At 38.9% G+C, this 27,127-nt stretch overlaps 1 protein-coding gene across 7 annotated transcripts in view; it reads left to right on the top strand.

Moving 5' to 3' along the window:
- Positions 1 to 27,127, top strand: part of PEAK1 (pseudopodium-enriched atypical kinase 1) — a 288,921-nt gene that overhangs the window by 193,424 nt on the left and 68,370 nt on the right. For all 7 annotated transcript variants that reach the window (XM_010843302.1, XM_010843304.1, XM_010843308.1 and 4 more), the window contains one exon: positions 23,325 to 26,581. In XM_010843302.1, coding sequence (XP_010841604.1) covers positions 23,439 to 26,581 — 3,143 coding nt within the window. In that variant the 5' untranslated portion in view covers positions 23,325 to 23,438. The remainder of the gene's footprint in view (positions 1 to 23,324; positions 26,582 to 27,127) is intronic.

The following is a 27,127-nucleotide window of genomic DNA, read 5'->3' as shown; positions in this document are numbered from 1 at the left end:
ACTCTTCACGACCCCATGGACTGTAGCCTACCAGGCTCCTCTGTCCATGGGATTTCCCAGGCAAGAGTACTGGAGTAGGTTGCCATTGCCTTCTCCGAGTTTCTACCTAGGTTGGTATAAATCATTGCTTTCTCTCCATTTAGGCAGAATTCTGATTTTTCTAACGTATTTCCTAAGTATTTGGACTAGGAATTGTGATTGGTTTTAATATCTTGTCTTCTTCAGTTTGTCTTGTCTCAGAACACAAGACTCTTAAGTTCTCTTAAGAACTTATTTATCTGCTGAACACTCTACCAAAATATTCTCCTATTTTAGGGGGGAAAAGTAGAACCAAAATTTGAAAACTAACAGAAATTACCAAAATTATTAATTAAAATAATAGAAAAGATTTTAATTACTGAATCATTGCACAGAAACCTCTTGATAAAAATGTTCATGTTATTTTGGACTCTTAATTATGTCTAAATTAATTAAATTCTGCTTGAATAATTAATTATTTCTACTTCTCACTTTTAGGCAAGAGCCCAGGGAAAGGAATAAAATTTAAATGGTCTTTGCCATTAGGAAGGCGTTTGTAGTCTATTACTTATAAATTTTGTTGTTTCTATTTTTGGTTTACCCTCCCCATGAATTCTTTGGGGTAATATTCTGGTTTTAAGCAATTACCTTGCCCTATACCATAAACAAATATAGATTTCCCAAAATTCTGTCTTCTAGGCTTATTTATAAGGTAAAGTATATTGTGTTTAATTTTAAAGGTATGTCCTAAGATCACAGTGTCTACCATAATCTCAAAATTCCCCAAATATATTCATATTTAGACTTCTCTTCATTTAGGTTTCCCTTCATGTTGATTTTTTAAAGAGCAAACCAAAATTCTCCCTGCTATTTGTTATTATTTGGGGAGGGAACTAACATTTGTCAGTGCTTGCTGTGAACCACGTGACATACATGTGTCACAGTACTCCCCTTTTCTTCAAAGTCTAGGTTTTTTCTGTGCTTTGCTGCTTCCTTACCTGATAAGCCTCTCAGGTTTTAGTGCCATCAGCAAATCAGGAACTAGTCTCTGTCTCTAAATCTAGAAAGATTTTGGGTATTTGCTACCATTAGAATATATTTGGAATTATGGTGATCCAAGATAATATATATGGGCTTACCTGGTGGCTCAGAGGTTAAAGCGACTACCTGCAATGCAGGAGACCTGGGTTCGATCCCTGGATCGGGACGATCCCCTGGAGAAGGAAATGGCAACCCACTCCAGTATTCTTGCCTGGAGAATCTCATGGACAGAGGAGCCTGGTAGGCTACAGTCCACGGGGTCGCGAAGAGTTGGACACGACTGAGTGACTTCACTTCACTTCACTTCAAGATAATATAAAAGGAAAGAGTGATGAGTAAGAAGAATTAAGAAAACAAATAGCCTTTAGGAGTTGTTTCTCTAACAAAAATTTTACCAAATCATACTTTGAGACCTCCCAATAGATTATATCTTTCTCTCCAATGCTAACAATATTTACCAAAAACCAGAGCATGGAAATGGCATGTAGGGTTTTTGTTTGCACTGTTTTATTCCCTGACCTAGCAATGCTACGTTTTTCACTACCACACAGACAAAGTGGGGGGAAAGGTAGTTGGCTCAGGAGCTTCATTTGATCTATCTCTCACCTGTTTGTCCACTTAACAAATGACACTGATAAGCTTATAAAATTTTCTCTTTAGTAGAAAAGTGGTAGATCCAATATTTAGCTGACTCTTGCCTACAGAGGTCAAATAGTTTATAGAGGAATAGCAGGGCTCATAGGCTGCTTAGCATGAAATACCGGGTGATCTAGAGGGAACTGCAAGAATGATGGTATTGCTGCTGCAAATAATTGCAGGAGACGCTTGTGAGTATTGCACAGTAAATCTGCACCTTCCGTGTGTACTCATTTAAGGGGAAGCATCCTCCGGATGGAGCATCAGCAACACATGTCTAATAGGTGCATTCATTTTAATATGCTCATTCATCGAATAGGCCTGATGAATTAGTACATGTCACCATCTGGTACTTAGTGAGGCTGTTCATTTTTAAAATGTTGAAATTGCAGGGAATGGTGCACACCAATTAAAATCCTTTTAACTGGATTGTGTTAGTATAAAGTATATGTGTAGGAAGACTTCATTGGAATTCAGCATGCATCTAAGGGTGTACACATCGGCCTGAAGTCAATTAGAACAAAGGAAGTCAAGAGAGGGGAACTTCAAGAAGAGCTATCTGTTCTTTTTCTGAATGTGTCTGCTCATCTATTGGTTTCTCTCTGTTTTTTGGTCTTCCAGGCATGCAATTTTCTTGATTGTCCTCCCACCTTTCTTTTTTTGTTTGCTTATTTTTGGCTGCACTTGGTCCTCACTGCTGCACTGGCTTTTCTCTAGTTGCTGAGAGCTGGAGCCATCTCTAGCTGCAGTGTGCAGGCTTCTCACTGTGGTGGCTTCTCTTGTTGTGAAGCACAGGCTCTAGAATGTGCTTCAGTAGTTGTGGCACATTGGCTCAGTCAGTAATTGTGGCTCCCAGGCTCTAGAGCACAGGCTGAATAGTTGTGGCACACGGGCCTAATTGCTCCAAGGCACTTAGTTGCTCAGAGATGGAACCCATGTCTCCTGCATTTGCAGGTGGATTCTTCACCACTGAGCCACGAGGAAGCCCCTTCCCACCTTTTCTTTATTTTGGGTTCCCTTTCTTTCTCTCTCTCATGCTCCATTTTATCCCCCCCTTTTAATGCTGTTGTTCCCCATTTCCTCATCCTTTCCCCATCCCATTATTCTTCAGTTATGCATTAAAACAAAAGCATTGGATGAATAACTATGTAGTGATTCAATAAAACCTAAGCTCTCTATGCAGAGTATATCATGAGAAACGCTGGGCTGGAAGAAGCACAAGCTGGAATCAAGATTGCCAGGAGAAATATCAATCACCTCAGATATGCAGATGATACCACCCTTATGGCAGAAAGTGAAGAGGAACTAAAAAGCCTCTTGATGAAAGTGAAAGTGGAGAGTGAAAAAGTTGGCTTAAAGCTCAACATTCAGAAAACGAAGATCATGGCATCTGGTCCCATCACTTCATGGCAAATAGATGGGGAAACAGTGGAAACAGTGTCAGACTTATTTTTCTGGGCTCCAAAATCACTGCAGATGGTGATTGCAGCCATGAAATTAAAAGACGCTTACTCCTTGGAAGGAAAGTTATGACCAACATACATAGCACATGCAAAAGCAGAGACATTACTTTGCCAACAAAGGTCCGTCTACTCAAGGCTATGGTTTTTCCAGTAGTCATGTATGGATGTGAGAGTTGGACTGTGAACAAAGCTGAGCGCTGAAGAATTGATGCTTTTGAACTGTGGTGTTGGAGAAGACTCTTAAGAGTCCCTTGGACTGCAAGGAGAGCCAACCAGTCCATTCTAAAGGAGATCAGCCCTGGGTGTTCTTTGGAAGGAATGGTGCTAAAGCTGAAATTCCAGTACTTTGGCCACCTCATGCAAAGAGTTGACTCATTGGAAAAGACTCTGATGTTGGGAGGGGTTGAGGGGAGGAGGAGAAGGGGACGACAGAGGATGAGATGGCTGGATGGCATCACCGACTCGATGGACATGAGTTTGAGTGAACTCCGGGAGTTGGTGATGGACAGGGAGGCCTGGTGTGCTGCAATTCATGGGGTCGAAAAGAGTCAGACACGACTGAGCGACTGAACTGACTGAACTGAACTGAAGCTCTGTATGTCCTAGAACTATAATGAGTTCTAGTTGGCCAAATTTTTCTGGATAACTGTGAGTTTGAGCTCTTTAAACATTAAAGGGCTTTTAGTTACAATTATCATTTGGTGTTTATGTGACCTACATTTGTACTGCAAGGAGATCAAACCAGTCAATCCTAAAGGAAATCAACCCTGAATATTCACTGGAAGGACTAATGCTGAATCTGAAGCTCCAATACTATGCCCCACCTGATGTGAAGAACTAACTCATTGGAAAAGACCCCGATTCTGGGAAAGATTGAGGGCAGGAGAAGAAGGGGAAGACAGAGGATGAGATGGTTGGATGGCATCACCAACTCAATGGACATGAGTTTGAGCAAGCTCCAGGAGATGGTGAAGGACAGAGAAGCCTGGCATGCTGCAGTCCATGGGGTCGCTAAGAATCAGGCATGACTGAGCAACTGAACAATAATGACAAAACTAAGATTCGGGGTGCTTTTCCTTTCTTCTATCTTTGTTTATTCTCCAAGTTTGCTATAATGGTATTTATTTTATAATTGAATAAATAAACTTGTAAATAATAAAACCATTTATATAAAAATCTTTCTAAAATATATTTTAAACTTCTGCTGTTTTCCTCCCTTTTTAAATACAGGATACCAAACATAGTTTAACATTTTCTTGATATCTTGGTATAATTAGTATCAGTGTCAATCACAGTGCTGTTCTGGAAAATATAGTGATGCTGTTAAGGGGTATAGGGGCTTGTTTGCCCCACCCTGAAATGCTGTTTGAGTTCTTAAATTTGGAGGGGGAGTTATTATTATTATTTTGCTGTCAGTAGTCACTTGTCACTTGACACTTCTGTCTGAATTCTTCTGTCCCCTTATAAGTTATCTTGATCTCTGAAACCAGATAATAAAGCATCATTTATTCACCTGTTCAAGAAATATAAAGTTCCAAAACTATGTAAGAAATGTCTCCTGTCTTCAAGGAGCTAAGTGTAGTGAGAGAGAGAGAGAGAAAGTTGTATTCAAACAGTCATAAATACCATAGAATGGGAAATTTGAGGAGGAAACAGTTAATTCTTTAAGAGGATGATCCACAACTTCACAGGGGAGTTGGCATCAAAAGTTTTGTAGAGTTTTTGAACAGTTGTTATATGGTAGACATATAGAAGATGATTTTTTTTAAGGGTAAGACAGTATCTGATCACAGAAGAGCATTATAGTCTAAGTTCAAATAGATTGTATAGACATCTGAGAACCAGTCATGATTTTATGAAGAAATCGGTAAAGTGGTAAAGATTTGTTTTTTAGAGGAATTAGGAGACAACAGAATACCATCTCAGTATTTCAAAGAGGGAATAAAATCCAGCACTTAACCTGGCATTGATTGTATACCATATGAGAAGGACGAGGAGAGGGGTCAAGTTGACCTAGCGTAAATGCCTATGGAAGTTGTGATACCATTCATTGTTATAGTGCTCAGAAAAAGATGGAGCATATTTTGGAGGAAAGACAACTAATTTTGTTTAGAGTGGTGTAACCGATAGTTGGAAGCTGAAGTCTGAAAATTCAGAGCACAAGAATAAGAAGTGGAGATTCTGGGAAGATACTGCACTCTTATATGTTTGGGAATAGACAAGATTACAAAAGAGATGATTAGAAAGAAAGTCTTTTGTAAAGAGTGATAATGGAAGGGGCATCTTTTTGAAAGTGCAGTGGGGTACGCATATCTCCATTCAAATAAATTAGCATTGTTATCTCAGTGAATTCATAGTAAAGTGGATAGGGAGTGTACAAATCAAGGGCAACGTGAGAGAGATAGTTATACTTCACCACTCATAAGTAGAGCATTCATTATTATTTCTGTACAAAAATACTGGCTTGAGTTGATCAAGTTAAATTTGTGTGCAAACAGAAGAGTCTAGAAGTGAGACCTGAAGGCTCTTTCCTACTTTTTGTCTGGTTTTCAACTTTGCCCTGAATAGGTAATCTTGCCAGATTAACTATGTCCATAGAAAAGAGTTGTTTCTTATTATACATGAGAAATATTTTTAATTGTTTGAGGTTGTTGAAGGACTGATAAAGAATCCACCTGCAATGCATGAGACCTGGGTTCAATCCCTGGGTTGGGAACATCCCCTGGAGAAGAGAAAGGCTATTCACTCCAGTATTCTAGCCTAGAAAATTCCATGGACTGTATATAGTCCATGGGGTTGCAAAGAGTTGGATACAACTGAGCGACTTTCACTTTCACTTTCAAGGACTCTGACTACAAGTTATTTCTTTCATTGTTAACTTTGTTTGAATGGGGAATTTACTGGTGGTCCAGTGGTTAGGATTTAAGTGCTGTCACTGCTGTGGGCCCAGGGGTTCAATTCCTGGTCAGGGAACTAAGATCCCACAAGCTGTGTGGCATGGCAAAAAAAAAAAAATTAATGATTTAAATTGGCACTTTAACTAAAACTTGCATGTATATAATTTTGAATTGGTAGTAAATTTTAGAAACAATTTAAAAGATATTCATGTTATCAAACATCATGTTCATTGTGTTGTATGTGTCTGTGAATCAATGTATGTGCAAGTGATCTGTATACAGGAAAAAGACTTGGAAGGGTATATAGTAAGCTTTTTGGTTTGGGGTTTTGTTTGTTTGCGTATCTGTATTTTCTGATTGCTTTCATAATATAAGGAATTAAGTTATTTCTCATTTAAAAAAAAAAAAAGGATAAAGGCCAGGAAGCCTAGGGAGTTTGACAACTTGTATAAATTTATATCTAATTAGTAATGGCCTTTAGCTTTGTTCACTTGCATCTCTGAAAGTTCAGTTGATTGGTAGATTGTTATGATAGGAATGGAAATGCTACCCAATACTCTGGCAACCACAAGGACCAGGAGCCCAATACCTGTTAAGGAATGGCTGGCATCCTACCTGTCACTTTACATCCAGAGAAGCATTGGCTGTCTGTAGTGGTCCAGTGTTACACACCACAGGCATGTATGTTCACTGATAAGGAGATTAAAGACCTAGAATACTTTTGAGAGCAGTTGAGCTTTTCTTCTTTCTGATTGTGATCCTCTTAATATATATATTAACATCTAACAAACACCCTAGAGTCTAAGCTTCTATTGTTTTCTTGAGACCAGCCCTGGAGGAAACCTGTTGGCATATGTTCATGCCCACCTGGACAATGTGAATCTTCTGATCACAGTTGACATCCTTCATGATTCATCTCTGGTCTGTCTCATCACTTCACTTCCTAAGCCCAAGTTTTATTTTTCTGCCTTTTATCTATGGTAAAATAAAGGTAACCAGAAAATTGTCACTTTGCCTTTCTCTTTCCTTCCCACATCTATGTCAGCATCCTGAATCTTTTGTATTACTCTCACTAAAACGTTTGCACTCAACATTTGGAGTAAGATTTATGTAAGAAAACAGCAATTAAAGTATTTTTAATGAAAAAATTTTAGATATGGACTAGTTGGCTTTAGGCTGTTATTTTCATTCAAACATCAGTTTTCTCATTTTCCACAGTTGAAGTAGTACAACTGTTGCTAACTTCACTGTCTACACTTCTCAGTGTGCCCCTGGGAAAGTCAGCCTGGGTCTTCATCTAGGGAGACCCCAGAGTCATCTTAAGTCACTGTCCCTCTCTCCTAATGTCCTGCTGGCTGATATGTACTGTTTATTTGGCCTCTCACATTAGCCCCTGCCCATTAATGCCAACTGCCCACATTAGTTTGGGGCCTTACCTGGTATGGTATTACGAAAGTTGAAGCAACCACATTTCCTCCAACCTTACCTCTTATCAGTATATCCTTTCCATATCCACCTGAGTTCTTAAAGCATAGTAATATTGTATTACTCTATTGCTCGGCAACTCCTTCCTGATAAAATCTGAGAGCATCTCTTGAAAATAATGCAAAACACAGGTCCAAAATAGGATGCTAAAGTTTCTTTGCAAATCAGTTGATTCAGAACTTGGGAGTGCATTTTCCTTGTAGAAATAATACATGGTAGGTTTACAAAATAGCCAAAACTTTCAACTAAAGCATCCATAATTGAAGCCTCCCAGTTTAGTTAACAGTGTTTCCACCTGGAATGTCAAGATGCAGTCCAAATATGTGTAGAAGGTATGGAGGAGGTCATTTCCCTTCCTATCCTCCATTGGACATAGAGATTTAATAAAGGAAGAGATTTAATAAATAAAGGAAGAAAGAACTAATATTTATTAAGTGCTTATTATTTATCAGTCTCTGTTAGGCACTTTACATATTTTATCTTTTTTGAGACACAGTTGACATTTAACATTGTATAAATTTAAGGTATGCAGTGTGTTGATTTGATACACTTATATATTACAATATGATTACCACCATAGCATACCATAGAATTAGCTCACCCCACTATCACATCATATAATTATCATTTTTTGTGTGTGTGGTAGAACATTTAAGACCTAGTCTCTTAGCAACTTTTAAGTATGTAATACAGTATTGTTGTCTATAATCAGTATGCTCTGAATTAGACCCCCAAAACTTACTCATCTTCTAAGTATGACTACATCTCCCAATTCTCCTATCCTTCAGTCCCTGATAACCACCATTTGGGTTTCCCAGCTAGCTCAGTGGTTTAAAAAAAAAAAAAAAAAACCCCCCCTGCCACTCAGGAGATGCAGGTTTGATCCCTGGGTCAGGAAGATCCCCTGGAGAAGGAAATGGCAACCCACTGCAGTATTCTCACCTGGGAAATCCTATGGACAGAAGAGCCTGGCGAGTTATAGTCCATGGGTCACAAAAGAGTCAGACACGACTTAGTGACTAAACAGCAGCAGCAACCACCATTTTACTCTGTTTCTATGAGATTGGGTTTTTAGGGTTTTTTTAGATTGTACATGTAAGTGATATAGTACTTGTCTTTTCTGTCTGACTTATCCCACTTAGCATAACACCTCAAGGTCTATCCATGTTGTCACAAATGGCAGGATTCCTTCCTTCTCATGGCTGAGTAATATGTTGTATATACAACATCTTCTTTGGCTATTCATCCACTGATGGTCTTGTAAGTTGTTTCCATTTCTTGTCTATTGTAAATAATGCTGCAGTAAATGTGAGAGTACAGGTATCTTTTTAGTGAATTGTTTTCATTTCCTTTGGATGTATACCCAAGAAGCGGAATTGCTGGATCATATTTGCAGTCCTATTTTTTTTAATTTTGAGGAACCTCCATACTATTTTGCATAGCGGCCTAACCAACTTACATTCCCATCAGTGGTGCACAGGAATTCCCTTTTTCCACATCCTCATCAATACTTTTTTATCTCTTGTCTTCTTAATGATAGCCATAACAGATGTGAGATGATATCTCACTGTGGTTTTGATTTGCATTTCCTGATGACTAGTGATGCTGAGCATCTTTTCATATACTGGCTGGTCATTTGGATGTCTTCTTGGAAAAACGTCTGTTCAGTTCTTCTGCCTATTTTTACATCATATTTTTTATCTTTCTGTTACTGAGTGTATGAGTTCTTTATATATTTAGATATTAACCCCTTGGGCTTCCCAGATGGCGCTAGTGGTACAAAACCCACCTGGTAAAGTGGGTAATCTGGGTAAAGAACCAATGCAGGAGACCCAGGAGACGTGGGTGTGACCCCTGGGTCAGGAAGAGCCTCTGGAGGAGGGCATGGCAACCCACTCTGGTATTCTTGCCTGGAGAATCCCCTGGACAGAGGAGCCTAACAGGCTACAGTCCACAGGGTCACAAAGAGTTGGACATGACTGAAGCGACCTAGCACACACCCAAGCATTAACCCCTTATCCAGTATATTGTTTGCATATATTTTCTCCCATCCTGTAACTTCTTTTTTCATTTTATTGATTTTTGCTGTACAGAAGCTTGTTAGTGTGATGTAGCTCCACTTGTCAGTTTTTGCTTTTGTGGCTTGTACTTTTGATATCATATCCAAAAACTGTTCCCAAGACCAGTGTCAAAGAGCTTTTTCCCTGTGTTTTCTTCTAGAAGTTTAACAGTTTCAGATCTTATGTTCAAGACTTTAATCCATTTTGAATTGATTTTTGTGTGTTGTCTAAGATGGGGGTCCAGTTTCATTCTTTGGCATGTGGCTGTCCAGTTTTCCCAGCACTATCTATTGACGAGACTGTCCTTTCTCCATTGTGTTATTCTTAGCTCCTTTGTTATAAACTAATTGGCTATATATTCCTGGGCTTATTTCAGGGCTCTCTGTCCCATTTGTCTATATGTCTGATTTTACTGTTTTACTTACTATAGCTTTGCAGTATACTTTGAAATTGAAACACATGATGCCCCCACCTTTTTCTTTCTCAGGATTGCTTTGGCTATTCAGGGTCTTTTGTGTTTCCATACAAATTTTAGGGATCTTTTTTTTTTTCATTTCTGTGAAAAGAAAATGCCATTAGAATTTTAACAGGGACTACATTGAGTCAAAAGGTAAGAGATTAAATTGTTATTTTGAAATCAGTTGTGTTTCTACACACTATCAATTAAATATATGAAAAATAAAACAATCCCATTTATGATGGTATCAAAGACAATAAAATACCTAGGAGTAATTTTAACCAAGTGAAAGTGAAAGATTTATACAATGAAAACAATATTTTGTTGAAAGAAATTGAAGACAACACAAATGGAAAAATATTCTGTTTGTGGATTAGAAGAATTAATATTGTTAAAATGTCCTTACTACCCAAAGCCATCTATAGATTCAGTACAATTCATTTTAATGACAATTCTATGGGGTAGGTGATTATTATACTCCTTTAGCAGATGCTTAGCAAATTAATAATGTAAATGAGATCAGAAAAGGAATGATTACCTGACATAAGAGAATATTGTTTTTAAGCACTGCTTTTCAAACTTCAATAACTTATAGGCTCCTTTTAACTGATTTTAAAGCTACAGTCTTTTAGTATTGATGTACATTATTATAATTTTACTTAAATATGAACAAATATAAAATTAGGTATAAATTCTTTATGCTTATATTTCTTATGTAGCTATAAACTAAAACAGATTTAAAAGTGAGGTACCCCAAGAAAAAAGCCTGTAAAACTAATGAAATTCAAATTAACAACACTATTTTTGTACAATAGATATTGTGGTGAAACAATTGCTGCTGACATGTGAATACAGAGCTGCCTGCAACCCCACTGATTTTTTTTTTGGCACCTTTCATTACCATTGGCTCTCTTCTTCTGCCACACTTCTTTCCAGAATATTGAAAATTCAAGGCTGGTACAAAGTGCAGTGACTGCACCATGATGTCATTTCGGTCTTTACTTAGTGGAACTGTGTCATTTACATATTAAGTAAACCTCTTCTTTTCTCCTTATTCCTAACAATCAAAGTAGTGTGCTTGATACAAGCTCAGGTTAGAAAAACAAATACATATGTGTATTTGTAATACTGTTACAAATCATGATGCTGTGCTTAGTTAATAAGTGGCCATTGTAGGGTTCCATTCTATGTTTACTTTAGATTGTAAACTTTGGTTTCAGTTCAATAGAGGGTCTGTTTTGGAGTACTCATCAGTTCAGTTCAGTTCAGTCGCTCAGTCGTGTCCAACTCTTTGCGACCCCATGAATCACAGCACGCCAGGCCTCCTTGTCCATCACCATCTCCCAGAGTTTACTCAAACTCTCAACCATCGAGTCGGTGATGCCATCCAGCCATCTCATCCTCTGTCGTCCCCTTCTCCTCCTCCCCTCAACCCCTCCCAACAGCAGAGTCTTTTCCAATGAGTCAACTCTTCGCATGAGGTGGCCAAAGTACTGGAATTTCAGCTTTAGCATCATTCCTTCCAAAGAACACCCAGGACCGATCTTTAGAATGGACTGGTTGGCTCTCCTTGCAGTCCAAGGGACTCTCAAGAGTCTTCTCCAACACCACAGTTCAAAAGCATCAATTCTTCAGCGCTCAGCTTTGTTCACAGTCCAACTCTCACATCCATACATGACCACTGGAAAAACTATTGCCTTGACTAGATGGACCTTTGTTGGCAAAATAATGTCTCTGCTTTTCAACATGCTATCTATGTTGGTCATAACTTTCCTTCCAAGGAGTAAGTGTCTTTTAATTTCATGGCTGCAGTCACCATCTGCAGTGATTTTGGAGCCCCCAAAAAGAAAGTCTGACACTGTTTCCACTGTTTCCCCATCTATTTCCCATGAAGTGATGGGACCAGATGCCATGATCTTCTGAATGTTGAGCTCACACACCCTTGAAAATACATCCTGGATCCCAGGTTGATACTCTTCATGTATTTTAAGCCATTATTTATTTATGTGGTGTTCAGTCGCTAAGTTGTGTCTGACTCTGCGACCCCATGGACTGCAGCACGCCAGACCTCCCTGTCCCTCACCATCTCCTGGAGTTTGCCCAAGTTCATATCCATTTAATCAGTGATGCCATCCAACCATCTCATCCTCTGCCACCCTCTTCTTCTGCCTTCAGTCTTTCCCAGCATCAGAGTCTTTTCCAGTGGGCTTCAGCTTCAGCATCAGTCCTTCCAATGCATATTCAGGGTTGATTTTCCTTAGGATTGACTGGTTTCTTATATATTTATTAGAATAATCCTCCAAATACTTCTAACAGGAAAGACTGTTAAGCTAATTTATTATGATATCTCTATGATAACTCTTTGAAAGCAATAAATTTATATTTCTATAAAGTATTGTATAACTCAGACTTTCATTAATTTAGAAGTACTTTTTCTCTTTAGAATTTCTAGTTATAAATGTCTTATGGAATGTACTGTTACTCTGTTCTGTAACTGGGAAGGTAAATTTTAGTTTGACTAGAAAAAGAATGCCTCCTACCAAATTTTTAAGTCATGCAAGACAATAAAGAATAAAGCCTCCGGAAATGGTGAAGCATGATAACAAAGGACATTATCGCTTCCCCTGATTATGTTGCTGTAAGCATTCAAGTGGGATTTCTCTCAAAATAATCGGCTCTTTCTTGGGTCTCTTTCCTTCCCAACCTCTTTCTCCCCTCCTTTTCTTCTTTCTCTTACCTTTGACTCTTTCACTTCCTCATTTTCCCTCTTTCTTATTCCCTTCTTTCAAACATGAAATCACCTATCTTTTCACATCTCAATTAGTCTACAGTCTCGCTTTCTTCATTTGACAGTTGACAACAGTGGAGAAGAATACAGTAAGGTTCTTCTAACAGCGTCTCACCAATTGCTCTCAATCAGCCACTTCATAGGCCCTTCCAAATAAGGATGGTTCCTGACTCAGGCTGGTCTAGATGAAAGAGCATACTTAATTTGCCTCAGAATATTCACTCCAATACTCTGAAGTACAAAAAGAAAAAAAAAGCACCACCTTTGGGGCAGCCCAGGTAGCTATTTGGCTCTTAGTTTTACTCCTAACTTGCTCTTCAGTGAGTACATGGACCCTGCAATCTCAGGAGTGAGCTGGGGATGGTGGGGTGTGCCTACTTCTAACACTGCTTTGCTCAAGATGGAATTCCACTATGATAAGCAGTGCTGCTGTTGAGTGAGCTGTTTTTCAGGCACCACCGTGCTTACATTTAAAGCAGCCTCCAGATACCATACGTAGCTGAACTCCACCATTATATGTGCATGCATTCATCCATTCTGGCTCTGCACATTAGCTGTGTGACCTTGGACAAGTCTCAGTTTCTTTATCAGTGAAGTGGGGCCATACACATCATAGAATTTTATGAGAATTAAGAGTTTTCATGGGTAAAGAGCTTTAAATGGTGCCTGGCATTAGCTGGCTAAAATTGCTTTCATTCAGGAAGCACTTATTTAGTATCTGCTATATTCCAAACAATCCAAGAGATCTAGAGATGAAAAAGACACAGCCCTGCCTTCTGGGGACCTATATAATATAACATGGTCTTACAATAAAGATATTTAGGGAGTTAGGTAAAGCTTCATCACAGGTAAATTTTGAACTGGGTCTTGAAGGGTAACCAGACTCTTGCCAAATGGAACGGCATTAGAGAATATACATTCCAAGCAGAGGGAATCATTTGTGAGTAGAGTAAAACTGAAAAATACTATGGAGTCCTTGGCTGTTATTAGATAACATTTTCACCTGCTCTCTGATGCCTACCTTCTTACATAGGGGTCTGAAGTGGGTTCAGTGAACATCTTGGAAATTATAATCTTATAACTAGCTGTTACCTAATTTATAATAATAATGATTATTTAACTGGTTCATCAAAGAATTTGAACTGAAAAAACGTGTCGGGGCCTTAGCAGTGCCTCTTCACAGTGACGCATCTGCTGTTGCACAATCCTTATCCTGAGATGACCACCATGTGACAGGAACAGTAAATTGTTAGAAAAAAACTGGTGGTTAGAACAACTGGAAGTGGGTGGTCTTCCTCCTTTCAGCAGAGCTTTTTAGTTAAGGTTTCTAAATGAAGTAGGTCTTACCTTGGTTTCTTCTTTAGACAGAAGAACCTTAAGTCTTAAGATCTTGCCTGTTCTTATCATTAGCAAAGAACTGTGTTTTTTTTCCCCCTTTGGTCAAATCTCAAATTAAGAAGGTTCCTTTTATTCATGGAATTTCCATTTATGTGCCCAATTCAAGCTGTGTTTTATCTCCTACAAAGCCTCTTCCTGCAGCTTTGCTTTCACTTCCTCTCCCCACCCTTGTAGTCATGTACTGAAGGGTTTGGCAGCTGGTTGAGGTATCCGTCAGCATTTTTCACTGTGGAAGGAGAAAAGGTTGGAAACAGTTACGTGGGGATACTTGTCACATTTTCCTTTCCTTTTTTATTTAAGTGACCCACTCGTTCCATTACAAAAGCCTAATGAGAACCTTGGCTTGTAAATTTTACTTTAGTAGCCTGGAGCTGGACTACAGTAATGTGTTGGATGACATATAAGCAATAGTTTCTCAGTGAAGAGTATCCTTAAAAGCCCATGTGAAACAGTGAGAATTCTTGATTCTGCCCCTTTGACAGTATGACAGGTTTTATGAAGAGCGATAATGGGCTCTGGGAGTCACAGGATTGGGGAAGGAGCTGAGCAGTCCATTCTCCATCCTCATTTATTAACAGATTCTCCTTGGATGCCTTTAGGACATACTCTGCTTATGGTATTTAATATACCACCAGCACGCTCTCACCTTCTTCACTGACTTGGAAATTGCATCTAGCTTGAGGAGCTCTGACTCTTTCTGTGGGCCTGTCTATTCCAACTTTGAGATCCTGTGTGGATTTGGCTGTCTTGTATCAAATCTGCTTGAAACAGTTGGACTATAAGCAAACTAATTATGTCATTGACTGTATAGCAGTAGAGAGAGTAAAAAACAGTATAGATTCTTTAAAAGCTGTCATGACTAGACGTGAAATAAGCTACCCGTGAACAGCTTCATCTATAGCCTGAAGGGTTTTGGCCTTGAAAACTGTCAAATATTAAATCAGATTTTAGATCGTGGAATCCTGGCTAGCTCCTAGGGGCAACTTCAGCCATTACACTTTGTCACCGAGCATTTCATCTGCAGGATTTGCTTTGAGATTATAAGGGATGTGGAGACCAATGAGTTTTTCCTTATCCAACGTTCCATTTGATGCTCCATAGCTGACCTGTTTTGGCAAACAAATAGAAGACACCAGGGTAGACTGTCATATATCCTTGCTTAAGTGCCTCAGGAGACACATTTTTTATTTCTCAAGCATGACTTTGGTGGCTAGAGTTTCCCATTTTGGAGGTGTCAGTGTTGAGCAGACAAAGCTGCTAGTTATTGATTGCCATTGAAGTCATTTCAAAGGCAGTAAAGCCCAAGGACTGCTCTTTGGATAGAGCTACAACTGGTGTAGCTTCTCTTTCTAAGAGCCTGTTATAAGTTAAAATAGTTTTGACAGTGTCTTTAAGTGCACATCTTTGTCTCCAAACATAATTAGTGTTGAAAAATGAAACCCTCATAGTTAAGGCTTTGTGACTTAGACAGCAGCTCCATCTGCTGCTTGCTAAAGGTGTTTGCTTGGTTCATCTCTTGGTTTTATAAGATTGAATACAGACGGACACAGAACTTAGAATGCCAAACCCAAGGCTTCAGTTTTATTGATGGGTTTCTATTGCACACAGCACTGACATAAGCTGATTGTGTTCCTGGTGAACCTCATTTGTCTATCCTGTTGATAATGTGATAGCTGCTAATCAACTCAGCAGCATCTCTTGACTGAATTGACTTATGTGCTCTCAAAGTAGAGAATTATTTTTACTGTCTACCAGCCTTAGAAAAAGCAAATATACTACTTACAAAGAGAAAATTTAATCCCTCTCTTTCATCAGTGGGTTTAACTTGGTTAACAAGATATTAGGCTGGGATGCCTTATTCTTTGTCATCAGTACCACATAGGCTAAGTAGACAGGAATTTTTTTTTTTTTTAAGATTCTTGATAACTGAAAGGAACTTCCACAAACTGCTAATAGAAGTCACTTCTGAATAATAGGATTATGCATGATTTCATTTTCTTTATGCTTTTCTGAGTTTTCACAGTGAGCATACATAAGAAAAGAGCAAATATTTTATATTACAAAAGAAAAAAGTAATTTAAAACCAGAACATCCTATAGGTAGCTATAGCCTTGAGTTGCTGTTCTCAGTCTTTCTCATTCATTTGTGTGGCCTTTTCTGGGCTTCAGTTTCCCTTGTCAATAAAAGAGAAGAATTGAACTAAGGGCCTGCTCAATTTTAACATTCTAAGGTTTGTAATTATTAATATCTACCCCCTTTTTTTTCTCTTTTCAGCCTCTCACACTCCCCTGTGTCTGTTTCCAGTATTTGTAGTCAACATGATCTAGTTTTTGCCATATTAAAATAAGGAAATCCTTTCAAGACCCCCTCCCCCATACTCCCAGCTCTTTCTTTCTTCTACCTCCCACTTAAACTTTGCCAAAAAGTTATCTAAAATTACTCTCTCTCATCCCTCTTCGACTCACCACAGTCTGCTTTCCATCCCTGCCACTGCACCAGAATAATCTGGGCTGAGATCACCAGTGAGCTCACAGTGCCAAGTGCAGTAGGCACATTCAAGTTCTCATTCTCTGTTACCTCTCAGCAGCATTTGAAGTACACACAATGAAATCTCATCTGGCTTCTATATCATTACACTTAGGGCTGTTATTTTTGAGTTTACTTTGGGGGATATCCTCTTCTCCCTGGTTCACCTGCCAAGGCTACCTCCCAAGCTCACTCTGTTTTCTTTTTGGCCTAGCTATTCCTGTCTTAGTAGATCCCAAACAGAAGAGAACAGCAGAATTCCCTTGTGTCCCAGACTTCTAAATTCAACTGCTTGCTCTGTAGTACGCAGGCTAACAAAATATGGACTCGTAATCTTCCCTCCAAATGTTATACCTCCTCTAGAATCATCAGTCTCAATCAATGGCCCCACAGATCACTTGAGTGCATAAACCTAAAACCTCAATGTCTAAAATCCAGGGTTTCATCATATACCTTTATCCACTTTCCCTGAAGCTACATCCTCATACAGATCCTTGCCATATCTTATTTTGCCCACAACTGCCCTTTAAATAGTCTCCTGGCCTCTTGTACTGTTCTCCCCTAGTCCATTCCCTATACAGCAGCCAGAACTGTCTTTTATTTTTTTAAGTCAGATTTATTGAGGTTTGATTTATATATAGTAAAATTGCCTTTTTAAAGTATACAGTTCTATGAGTTGTGACAAATGCATGCAAGCATATAACCACCACCGTACAATATTTGGATTGTTTTCAGTTTTTACCTGTCAACCTTTGCATACTGTGTTTAGTGTAAACACAAGTTTTCATACCTGGAATGTAATTGCTGGGTTACCTGGGAAGTTTATGTTTAACTTTATAAGAAACTGCCAAACTGTTTTCTGAAGTGACTGAACTATTAGCATTCCCACTAGCACTGGGTAAGAATCTCAATTGCTCCATATCACATCCTCCTTAACCCCAGTTTTTGGTTTTAACTTATTTTAATTATTCCAATAGATGTATGGCAGTACTTACTGTAGTTTTAATTTGTATTTCTGTATGACTAATGATATTTAATGTCTTTCCCTTGTTTATATGCAATCCCTTTACCTTTGGTGGAGTATCTGCTCAAATCTTTTGCATTTATTTTTATTGGATTTATTTTTCTTGAATTTTGAAAGTTCTTCGTATATTCTGGATACAAAGTTCTTTGTTAAATATGAACATTGCAAAAAATTTCTTATCTGTGGCTTGTCTTTTCATTCTCTTATCAATCAGTACCTTTGTCAAAACAATTTTAGTAAACACTAAATTATCAGTTTTTTCGCTATGGATCATGCATTTAGTGTGGTATCTAAGAACTCTTCTTATCCCAAAGTTGCAAAGAATTTTTCCTATATTTGCTTTCAAAAGTTCTGTAGCTTTACATTTTATACTTAGATCTGTGATCCCTTTTGAATTCATTTTTGTGTATGAGGTGTGACTATGGATTAAGGTTCATTTTTTTGCCTATGGATATCCAGTTTTTCTAGCACATTTGTTGAAAGGTATCCTTTTCATTTTATCAAAAATCAATTAACTATATTTGTGTGGATCTATTTCTGGTCTCAGTTCTCTTCTATGTCTGTTCTGATCTATATCCAGGATCAGTAACCTTTTTCTTTAAAGAACCAAATCACAAATATTTTAGGTTTTACAGGTGAAAAAGCAGAAACCAAGATATTGTTATGTAAACACTTGTATAACAAGAAAGAAAATACATTTCCATGAATTTCATTACAGAATTCAAAATGCAAAAATTGAGGATAGTTTTTTTTTTGTAAGACAGCTCTACTTAAGAAGAAGAATGGAATTCTGTTTCAGGAGAGGGATAAATAGTTTGTGCTAAGATCAACAATGATTAATTTTGCTTCGTTCAGGTTCAGAATTAGTGTTTCCTGTCATCAAAGCTGATTACAAATATTTATTGATGCATATCTGTAATGAAATTTCACATATTTTTATCTTTGAAAATGCTTTTCATACAAGTGATTCATGTGGCAGTGGAAATGAAATTTATGGAGTGCTGAAAAGTACTGCAAAATGATGAGGGTGCTACATGGTCTGTCATAACTACTCAGTTCTCCATTGTAGCACAGAAACCACCATCAGTACAGTTCAGTCCAGTCACTCAATCGTGTCCGACTCTTTGCAACCCCATGGACTGAAGCACGCCAGGCTTCCCTATCCATCACCAACTCCCACAGGTTGTTCAAACTCATGGCCATCGAGTCTGTGATGCCATCCAACCATCTCATCCTCTGTCATCCCCTTCTCCTCCTGCCTTCAGTCTTTCCCAGCATCAGGGTCTTTTCTAATGAGTCAGTTCTTCACATCAGGTGGCCAAATATTGAAGCTTCAGCATCAGTCCTTCCAATGAATATTAAGGACTGATTTCCTTTAGGATTGATTGATTTGATTTCCTTGCAGTCCAAGGGACTCTCAAGAGTCTTCTCAAATGCCACGGTTCAAAAGCACCAATTCTTTGGCGCTCAGCTTTCTTTATGGTCCAGGTCTCACATCATACATGACTACTGGAAAAACCATAGCTTTGACTAGATGGACATTTGTTGGCAAAGTAATATGCTTTTTATATGCTTTTTAATACTGTCTAGGTTGGTCATAGCTTTTCTTCCAAGGAGCAAAGGTCTTTTAATTTCATGGCTGCAGTCACTATCTGCAGTGATTTTGAAGCCCAAGAAAATAAAGTCTGTCACTGTTTCCATTGTTTCCCCGTCTATTTGCCATGAAGTGATGGGACATGCCATGATCTTCATTTTTTTGAATGTTAAGTTTTAAGCCAGCTTTTTCACTCTCCTCTTTCACTTTCATCAAGAGGCTCTTTAGTTCCTCTTCACTTTCTGCCATAAGGGTAGACAATATGCAAACAATTGGACCTGGCTATGTGCCAATAAAACTTCATTTATGGGCACTGAAATCTGAATTTCATTTAATTTTGACTTGTCACAAAATAATACTTTTAATTTTTTTCAACCATTTAACAATTTTAAAAACATCTTTAGCTTATGAACATACAAAAACATGCAATAGACTAGATTTGCCCTATGGGTTGTAATTTGTTTATCCCATTTGTCTCATGTATACATATTTCTATCCTTTTGCCAGTTCTACCTTGTCAGGATTACTATAGCTTAAGAGTCTTTTTTTTTTTTAAGTAATTTTAAAATGTTTATTTACTGAATGACAGTTATTTTATACTACATTGATGGGCCTCTAAAATAATTCTATTAAACAGCTATGAAAAATTGTATAACCATTAAGGTACCATATACATTAAAGGAAAATTTACTTTTTCTATGGATCATATGAACATTAAAATAACATTAGCAGAATAATTATTTTGCTACATATTCACAAATTTTATCAGTTATTTAGCATATTTATTGTTCATATTTGGTCACTGATATTTTTCTGTATAATGTAGTTTTAGTATATTTTTTTGTAATATTTTCAAAAAATTAGCTATAATACCACAAAGTTGCATTTTATGGTTAATAAACTTAAAGCTGTTGATATCCTTAATTGACTCTTCTCTATAATCATAGCATTTTTAATTGAGAAAATATTCTTCCTACAGATGCTGATATATGTGGTAAGCTCGAAGCAAATTCCTCAACAAAGGAGGAAATTCTCAATTCTAATTTTATTTTGAAATTAGTAAATGTTTCAGGTCAGATACCTTCATAGTTTCTGACTTTCTTCCTCCATTCAGAGTACTGTTCTTTTTTTTTTTTTTTAACTTTACAATATTGTATTGGTTTTGCCATATTAAAATCTTAAAATCCAGTAATATGAGTCCTGCAACTTTGTTCTTTTCTGAAATTATTTCTGGCTATTTTAGTTTCTTGGCCTTGCTATATACATTTTAGAATCAACTTGATGATTTCTACAAAAAATCCTCTCAGATTTTGGTTGGAATTACGTTGAATCTGCAGAGCAACTTGGGGAGAATTGACATCTTAATTACACTGAGAGAACTTGATATATTTCTCTATTTATTTAGGTCTTTGATCTCTTTAATCAGTCTTTTAGTTTTTTGCATATAGATTTTACACATACTATATTAGACTTATACCTAAGTATTTCAGGTTTTTTGGTCAAAGCTGTCTTTTTAAAATATAGATTATGTCATCTTGTTTCCTTGTTTGAAACCCTTTGGTGGGTTCCCACTGCCCTTAGGAAACTCTATACTTTAAAGGACTATAAAAGACCCCACATGATGTGGACCCTGCTCTCTTTTTCAGCCTAATTTTATGCCATTCTTCCCCTTGCTCAAAATGTTTCAGTCTAAGAATAGCAAGAAATGGTTTTATCAACTAAAGTATATAACTTTTAGAACATTTGAAAGAGTAAATTAATACTTTCAAACAAACACTTGAAAAATATATTTTAACTTTATTGAAAAAAGACATTCCATGATCTCCAGCAAAGAATGAACTTAGATTTTGGCCAAGTCATTGGACTCTCTGTGTGGAATTCTTTGATCTTTGTCTGCATTTCTTCCACTGAGGCAGAGTGCTCTGTGAGTGTTGTTTACAAGGGATGTAGCTTTGTATATATTAGCTAAAGAAAATGTTCTTTCCTTTCTTATAAATGTGCTGAAACTTGACGAAAGGCTGTGTTTCTGACAAACCAAAGACACTGGTCACTGTCATTGTCCATGAATGAAGATAAACTTTCCAGCTATTAAAATAGTTCTTACATGTACATGCCCACTGCCAGCTTTATTATAATATCCAAAGTGGAAACATAAGATTGTAGTGGGAAGGTCTGTAGCACTGTGCCAAAGAGAGAGACAAGAGAGAGAGAGAGCCACAAGATTTTTTTTTTTTAAGATAAGCCTCAAACTAGCACATTTAATCAACCAGTATTTATCTAGCTCCTTGCTATTGTTGTTACTAAGTCGTGTCTTAACTCTCTGCGAGCCCATGGAACGTAGCCCACTAGGCTCCTCTGTCCATGGAATTTCCCAGGAAGAATACTGGAGTGGGTTGCCATTTCTTCTTCTCCGGGATCTTCCTGACCCAGGGATCAAACCTGTGTCTCCTGTTTTGGCAGGCAGATTCTTTACCACTGAACCACCAGGGAAGCCCATCCAACTCCTTACATTAGACATATAGAAATGAATAAGATATAGCCCAGGCTTTAAAAAGTTCAAAAACCAGTGAGAAAATGGACAATTAAAAGTGAAAGTGCTTGTTCATGGAGATGTGTCTAAGTGACTTTGATGGTACCAAGGAGAAATGAGTAGCCCAGTGGGATTTAGAGTTTGAAAAGACTAGTTGATTTTTTAAGTCATAAGGCTAGAAGGGAGGCAAGGACTATATCCTAAATACCTAAGAGGCTTGTATTTCATCCTGTAACTCAGAGGTTCCAACACCTCAGTGTACATAGAATTACCTGGAGACCTTGTTTAAAGATCAGATTCCTGGACTCTTCCGTAAAAGACTGACTTTGGGTGTTTCCCCAGGTGGTTCTTACCCATCTAGCAACCCCTATCTGACATTTTTGGAGCCAATGCATTAGGTAATATTGAACCACAGAATAGTTCAGCTAGGTAATATGGTGATCATATTAAAATTATAGGAAAAAAAATCTGATAGTAGTAGAGAATGGTGGAGTCACTTGAGAATTCACTAAATGCAAATTCTGATGCAGTAGGACTGGGATTGGACTTTAGATACTACATTTCTAACAGCCTTCAAGATGATGCTGATACTGCTCTACTAAGGACCACAGTTTGAGTAACAAAGGTAGAGAGGTTAGATTGGGATAGGATGAGGCTACTGGCATGGAGATCAGTTAACAACCTATTGCAGGAACCTAGGCAAAAGATGGTGAGTATGTGAACTACCAGCAGTGTCTGGTAATAGGAAGGAGTGCCAGTGAAATGTAATAGATAAAGTTGGCAAGACTAATTTACAAAAGGCTTTAGGATGTGTAGTTAGGCCTGAGGGGAGAGGTGTCAAGAATGATCTGAAGGTTGAAGCTTAGGTATCTAGGTAGATGATAGTGACAGTAGCTGAATTAGGATAAAGACAGGGGCAGAAGGTGGCCTGGAGGGTAGAGGTGGGCTGGCTAGAGTATAAAAGCATCTCAACAGTTGAGAAAATAGGTGGCCAAACAATTAGTCCTGGATGCATTGTGTTTGAGGAGTCTACGAGGTATCCAAACATAAAGGGTAGGCAGAAGAAGAGGAACCCACCATGAACTAAGAAGTTTTAGGTTGGAGGATAACAGAAAGAATGGTTTCATTTCCAAGAGGGGAAGCTCACAGTATCACTGTCACAGAGACATCAAATGAAATATTATATATACTTGGTTCAGTGAGAATGCATAAAATTATGGCTTAAAAACTAGCATTTCAAAATGCTAATTAACTAAAGAGAACTCATAAAGTGCCCAAATTGGTTTATTTCTCAGTCTTTTGATTTAAGGAAAGTTGGAGCCAATATTTTCTAATTATTCATCATAATAAACTTCATAGTACCTTTTCCATTCAGATCTTCTTCTTCTCTCCCCCTTCTGCCATCAGGTTGATCACACTTAGAAGAGCTGCTAAGGAACACAGGGGAGGTGAAGACTAACAGATGAAAGTTTTGCCATGCACTGAAAGGAGAGCATTGTCTGTGAAGTTCTATTTTTAAAAATGTCTGCTTGTAATACCTTTACTGAACACGTTTGGAAACCTGGTGAATGCAAGAACTGCTTTAAACCTAAAAGTTTACACCAGCTACCCCCAGACCCTGAGAAGGCACCCATCACCCATGGCAACAAAACTAATGCCAACCATAGTAACAACCACCGTATCAGGAACACTGGAAACTTCCGGCCTCCTGTGGCTAAAAAACCCACTATCGCTGTGAAGCCCACTATGATGGTGGCAGATGGGCAAAGTGTGTGTGGTGAGCTTAGTATACAAGAACACTGTGAGAATAAACCTGTCGTCATAGGATGGAACCGAAACAGGATGGCCCTGAATCAGAAACCACTTAATAATAATAATGAAGATGATGTTGAAGGATTTAGCCATGTCCCTAAGCCTTATGGGAATAACGATAGTGCAAAGAAGATTTCAAATAACAATAATGGACTAACTGAGGTGTTAAAGGAGATAGCAGGCTTGGATACCACCCCTCAAATAAAAGAAAATGAGACTAACTCCAGAGAGACATTCTTAGGAAGAATAAATGATTGCTATAAACGATCCCTGGAAAGAAAGCTTCCACCAAGTTGCATGATGGGCGGGATGAAGGATACTCAGGGCAAGCACGTTATTCTGAGTGGGAGCACAGAAGTGATCAGTAATGAAGGGGGTCGATTCTGTTACCCAGAGTTTTCTAGTGGTGAAGAGAGTGAGGAAGATGTGCTTTTGAGTAACATGGAGGAGGAGCATGAGAGCTGGGATGAGAGTGATGAAGAACTGCTGGCCATGGAGATTCGCATGAGAGGGCAGCCTCGCTTTGCCAACTTTCGGGCAAACACTTTGTCTCCTGTGCGATTCTTTGTGGACAAAAAATGGAATACCGTCCCCCTGCGAAATAAATCTCTGCAAAGAATCTGTGCTGTAGACTATGATGACAGTTATGATGAAATCCTGAATGGTTATGAAGAGAATTCTGTGGTCTCCTACGGACCAGGAAGCACTCAGAGCATGGTGTCATCCGACTCCACATCCCCAGATTCCTCTTTAACAGAAGAGTCACGTTCTGAGACAGCCAGCAGTTTATCCCAGAAGATCTGTAATGGGGGAATTGCTCCTGGTAACCCGGGAGATTCTAAGGACATGAAGCAAAGTGAGCCCAATTATGAAGGCCTCTCTGGTAATGATCAGGAGAAGGACTCCTCACAAGCCTCTAAAAGCTCGGTAAAAGTTCCAGAGACACACAAAGCAGTCCTTGCTCTCCGATTAGAAGAGAAGGATGGCAAGATTGCTGTACAGACTGAGAAGCCAGAAAGTAAAGCCTCTACAGATATTGCTGGGCAATCGGTAACCATAAACCTTGTTCCTGTGGAAGAGCAAGCAAAGCCCTACCGAGTTGTGAATCTGGAACAGCCTTTGTGCAAGCCGTATACTGTCGTGGATGTGTCAGCAGCCATGGCCAGTGAGCACCTTGAGGGCCATGCTAACAGTCCCAAGACTAAAAGTTCATCTTCTACTCCAAACTCTCCGGTGACATCACCTGCATTGACATCAGGACACATAAGTGCCCATTTCCAAAAATCCAGTGCCATCCGCTACCAGGAAGTATGGACTTCCAGCACCAGTCCACGACAGAAGATACCTAAGGTTGAATTAATCAGCAGTGGGACTGGACCAAATGTCCCTCCAAGGAAAATCTGTCACAAATCAGCACCTACTTCACCCACAGCTACAAATGTTTCCTCCAAAACCATCCCTGTGAAGTCACCCAATTTGTCTGAAATAAAATTTAACAGTTATAACAATGCCGGTATGCCACCTTTTCCAATTATCATTCATGATGAGCCAACTTATGCTCGGAGTTCCAAAAATGCTATCAAAGTTCCCATTGTAATCAATCCAAATGCGTATGACAATCTAGCCATTTACAAGAGTTTTCTCGGAACCAGTGGAGAACTTTCAGTGAAGGAGAAAACCACAAGTGTAATAAGCCACACTTACGAAGAAATAGAGACTGAAAGCAAAGCGTCTGATAACGCTACTAGCAAACCCACTGAATGTCCCCAAGCTAAAGCGTTTTCAAACAGCACAGAGCGTAAAAGGGGCTCAGTGGCTCAGAAGGTTCAGGAGTTTAACAGCTGTCTTAACAGAAGTCAGTCTTCACCACAGAGAAGCTACAGTTCCAACCACAGCTCCCCAGCAAAGCTCCAGAGAACCACTCAAGAACCTGTGGCCAAAACAGAAAGCACTCAGGAGCCTCAGGTGGTGGGCGGTGGCAGTAGCACCCGAGAGAAAGCGAGCACCGTGCTTTCTCAGATGGTGGCTTCTATCCAGCCCCCACAGTCTCCTCCAGAAACGCCCCAGTCTGGCCCTAAAGCTTGCAGTGTGGAAGAGCTTTATGCAGTTCCTCCCGATGCCGGTGCTGCCAAGACTACACCCAAGGGTACACCGGTGCGCCCCAAATCTCTCTTCATGTCCCAGCCCAGCGCTGAGGCTGAAGCACCTCAGACCACAGAAAGTCCTACCACCAAAGCACAGAAAGATCCACTCACAAAGCCAGTCACCACCCCTCCCTCCAAATTAGTGACGAACCCCCAAAGCGATCCACCAGCCCCTTTTCCCCCACCACGCTCGACTTCGTCCCCTTACCATGCAAGTAACCTTTTGCAGAGGCATTTCACCAACTGGACCAAGCCAACCAGCCCGACCAGGTCAACGGAAGCTGAATCAGTTTTGCACTCTGAAGGCAGCAGGCGGGCAGCTGACGCAAAACCTAAACGCTGGATCTCATTTAAAAGTTTCTTCCGCCGTCGGAAAACAGACGAGGAGGACGACAAAGAGAAAGACCGGGAGAAAGGGAAACTGGTGGGCCTGGATGGCACAGTCATCCACATGCTGCCACCTCCTCCAGTTCAGCGCCATCGCTGGTTCACAGAGGCAAAAGGAGACTCCAGCGAGAAGCCAGCCATTGTCTTCATGTACAGGTGCGACCCTGCCCAAGGCCAGCTCAGCATGGATCAGGGCAAAGCCAGGGCAGAACAGTCAGCAGTCACAGAGAAGGGGGGAGCAGAGGAGGGGTCACTACAGGACTCAGAGAAGAAGAAAAGGAGTCATTCATCTCCATCACAGATTCCTAAGAAAATTCTCAGGTATGTAAAATCTACTTGTGGAATATAGGAATTTTTAAAAACATATTTTCAGTTGCTGAGTTTTTTGCCATCTTTAAGGTTGTATGAGAGCTATTTTTGTTTTGTAAATAGCACTCAGTGGCCATCATCTATCTTTATAACTATTCCAAGAGTAGAATATTATTAAAATGATCGTATTGCACTGGACAAGTTTTATGGCCCTGGATCTTTAGCTAAAGTAGCCTGCTGCATTCTGGTAAATGCAGAGGAACTTTAACATAGACAAACAAATTTGTAACACTTTACTAGCAATAAATAGTATGTTTTGAAATGCTATGGTAGTATGAGGAAGAAACAAGATCAAATGAATAAATGGTGATACTATTCTTTATTTCACTTTAAGTGAAGTCAAACTCTTTAAGCAATTTTTTTTTTTTTTTTTGGCTTTCACTCAGGTGTTATGTCTATATGGATTATTTTTTAGGGGAATATTTGTTGTTTTTACTTCTATCTCTTTCTGTCCTATTTCATGTGTCATGGAAAGGCTGGGGAAATGGCAAGCAGTTT

The sequence above is a fragment of the Bison bison genome, unplaced genomic scaffold (assembly GCF_000754665.1).
Source record: "Bison bison bison isolate TAMUID 2011002044 unplaced genomic scaffold, Bison_UMD1.0 scf7180017864181, whole genome shotgun sequence".
Taxonomy (NCBI): Eukaryota; Metazoa; Chordata; class Mammalia; order Artiodactyla; family Bovidae; genus Bison; species Bison bison.
Note: the sequence above shows the minus strand (reverse complement) of the source record. Positions and strands in the feature narration are given on the sequence as shown.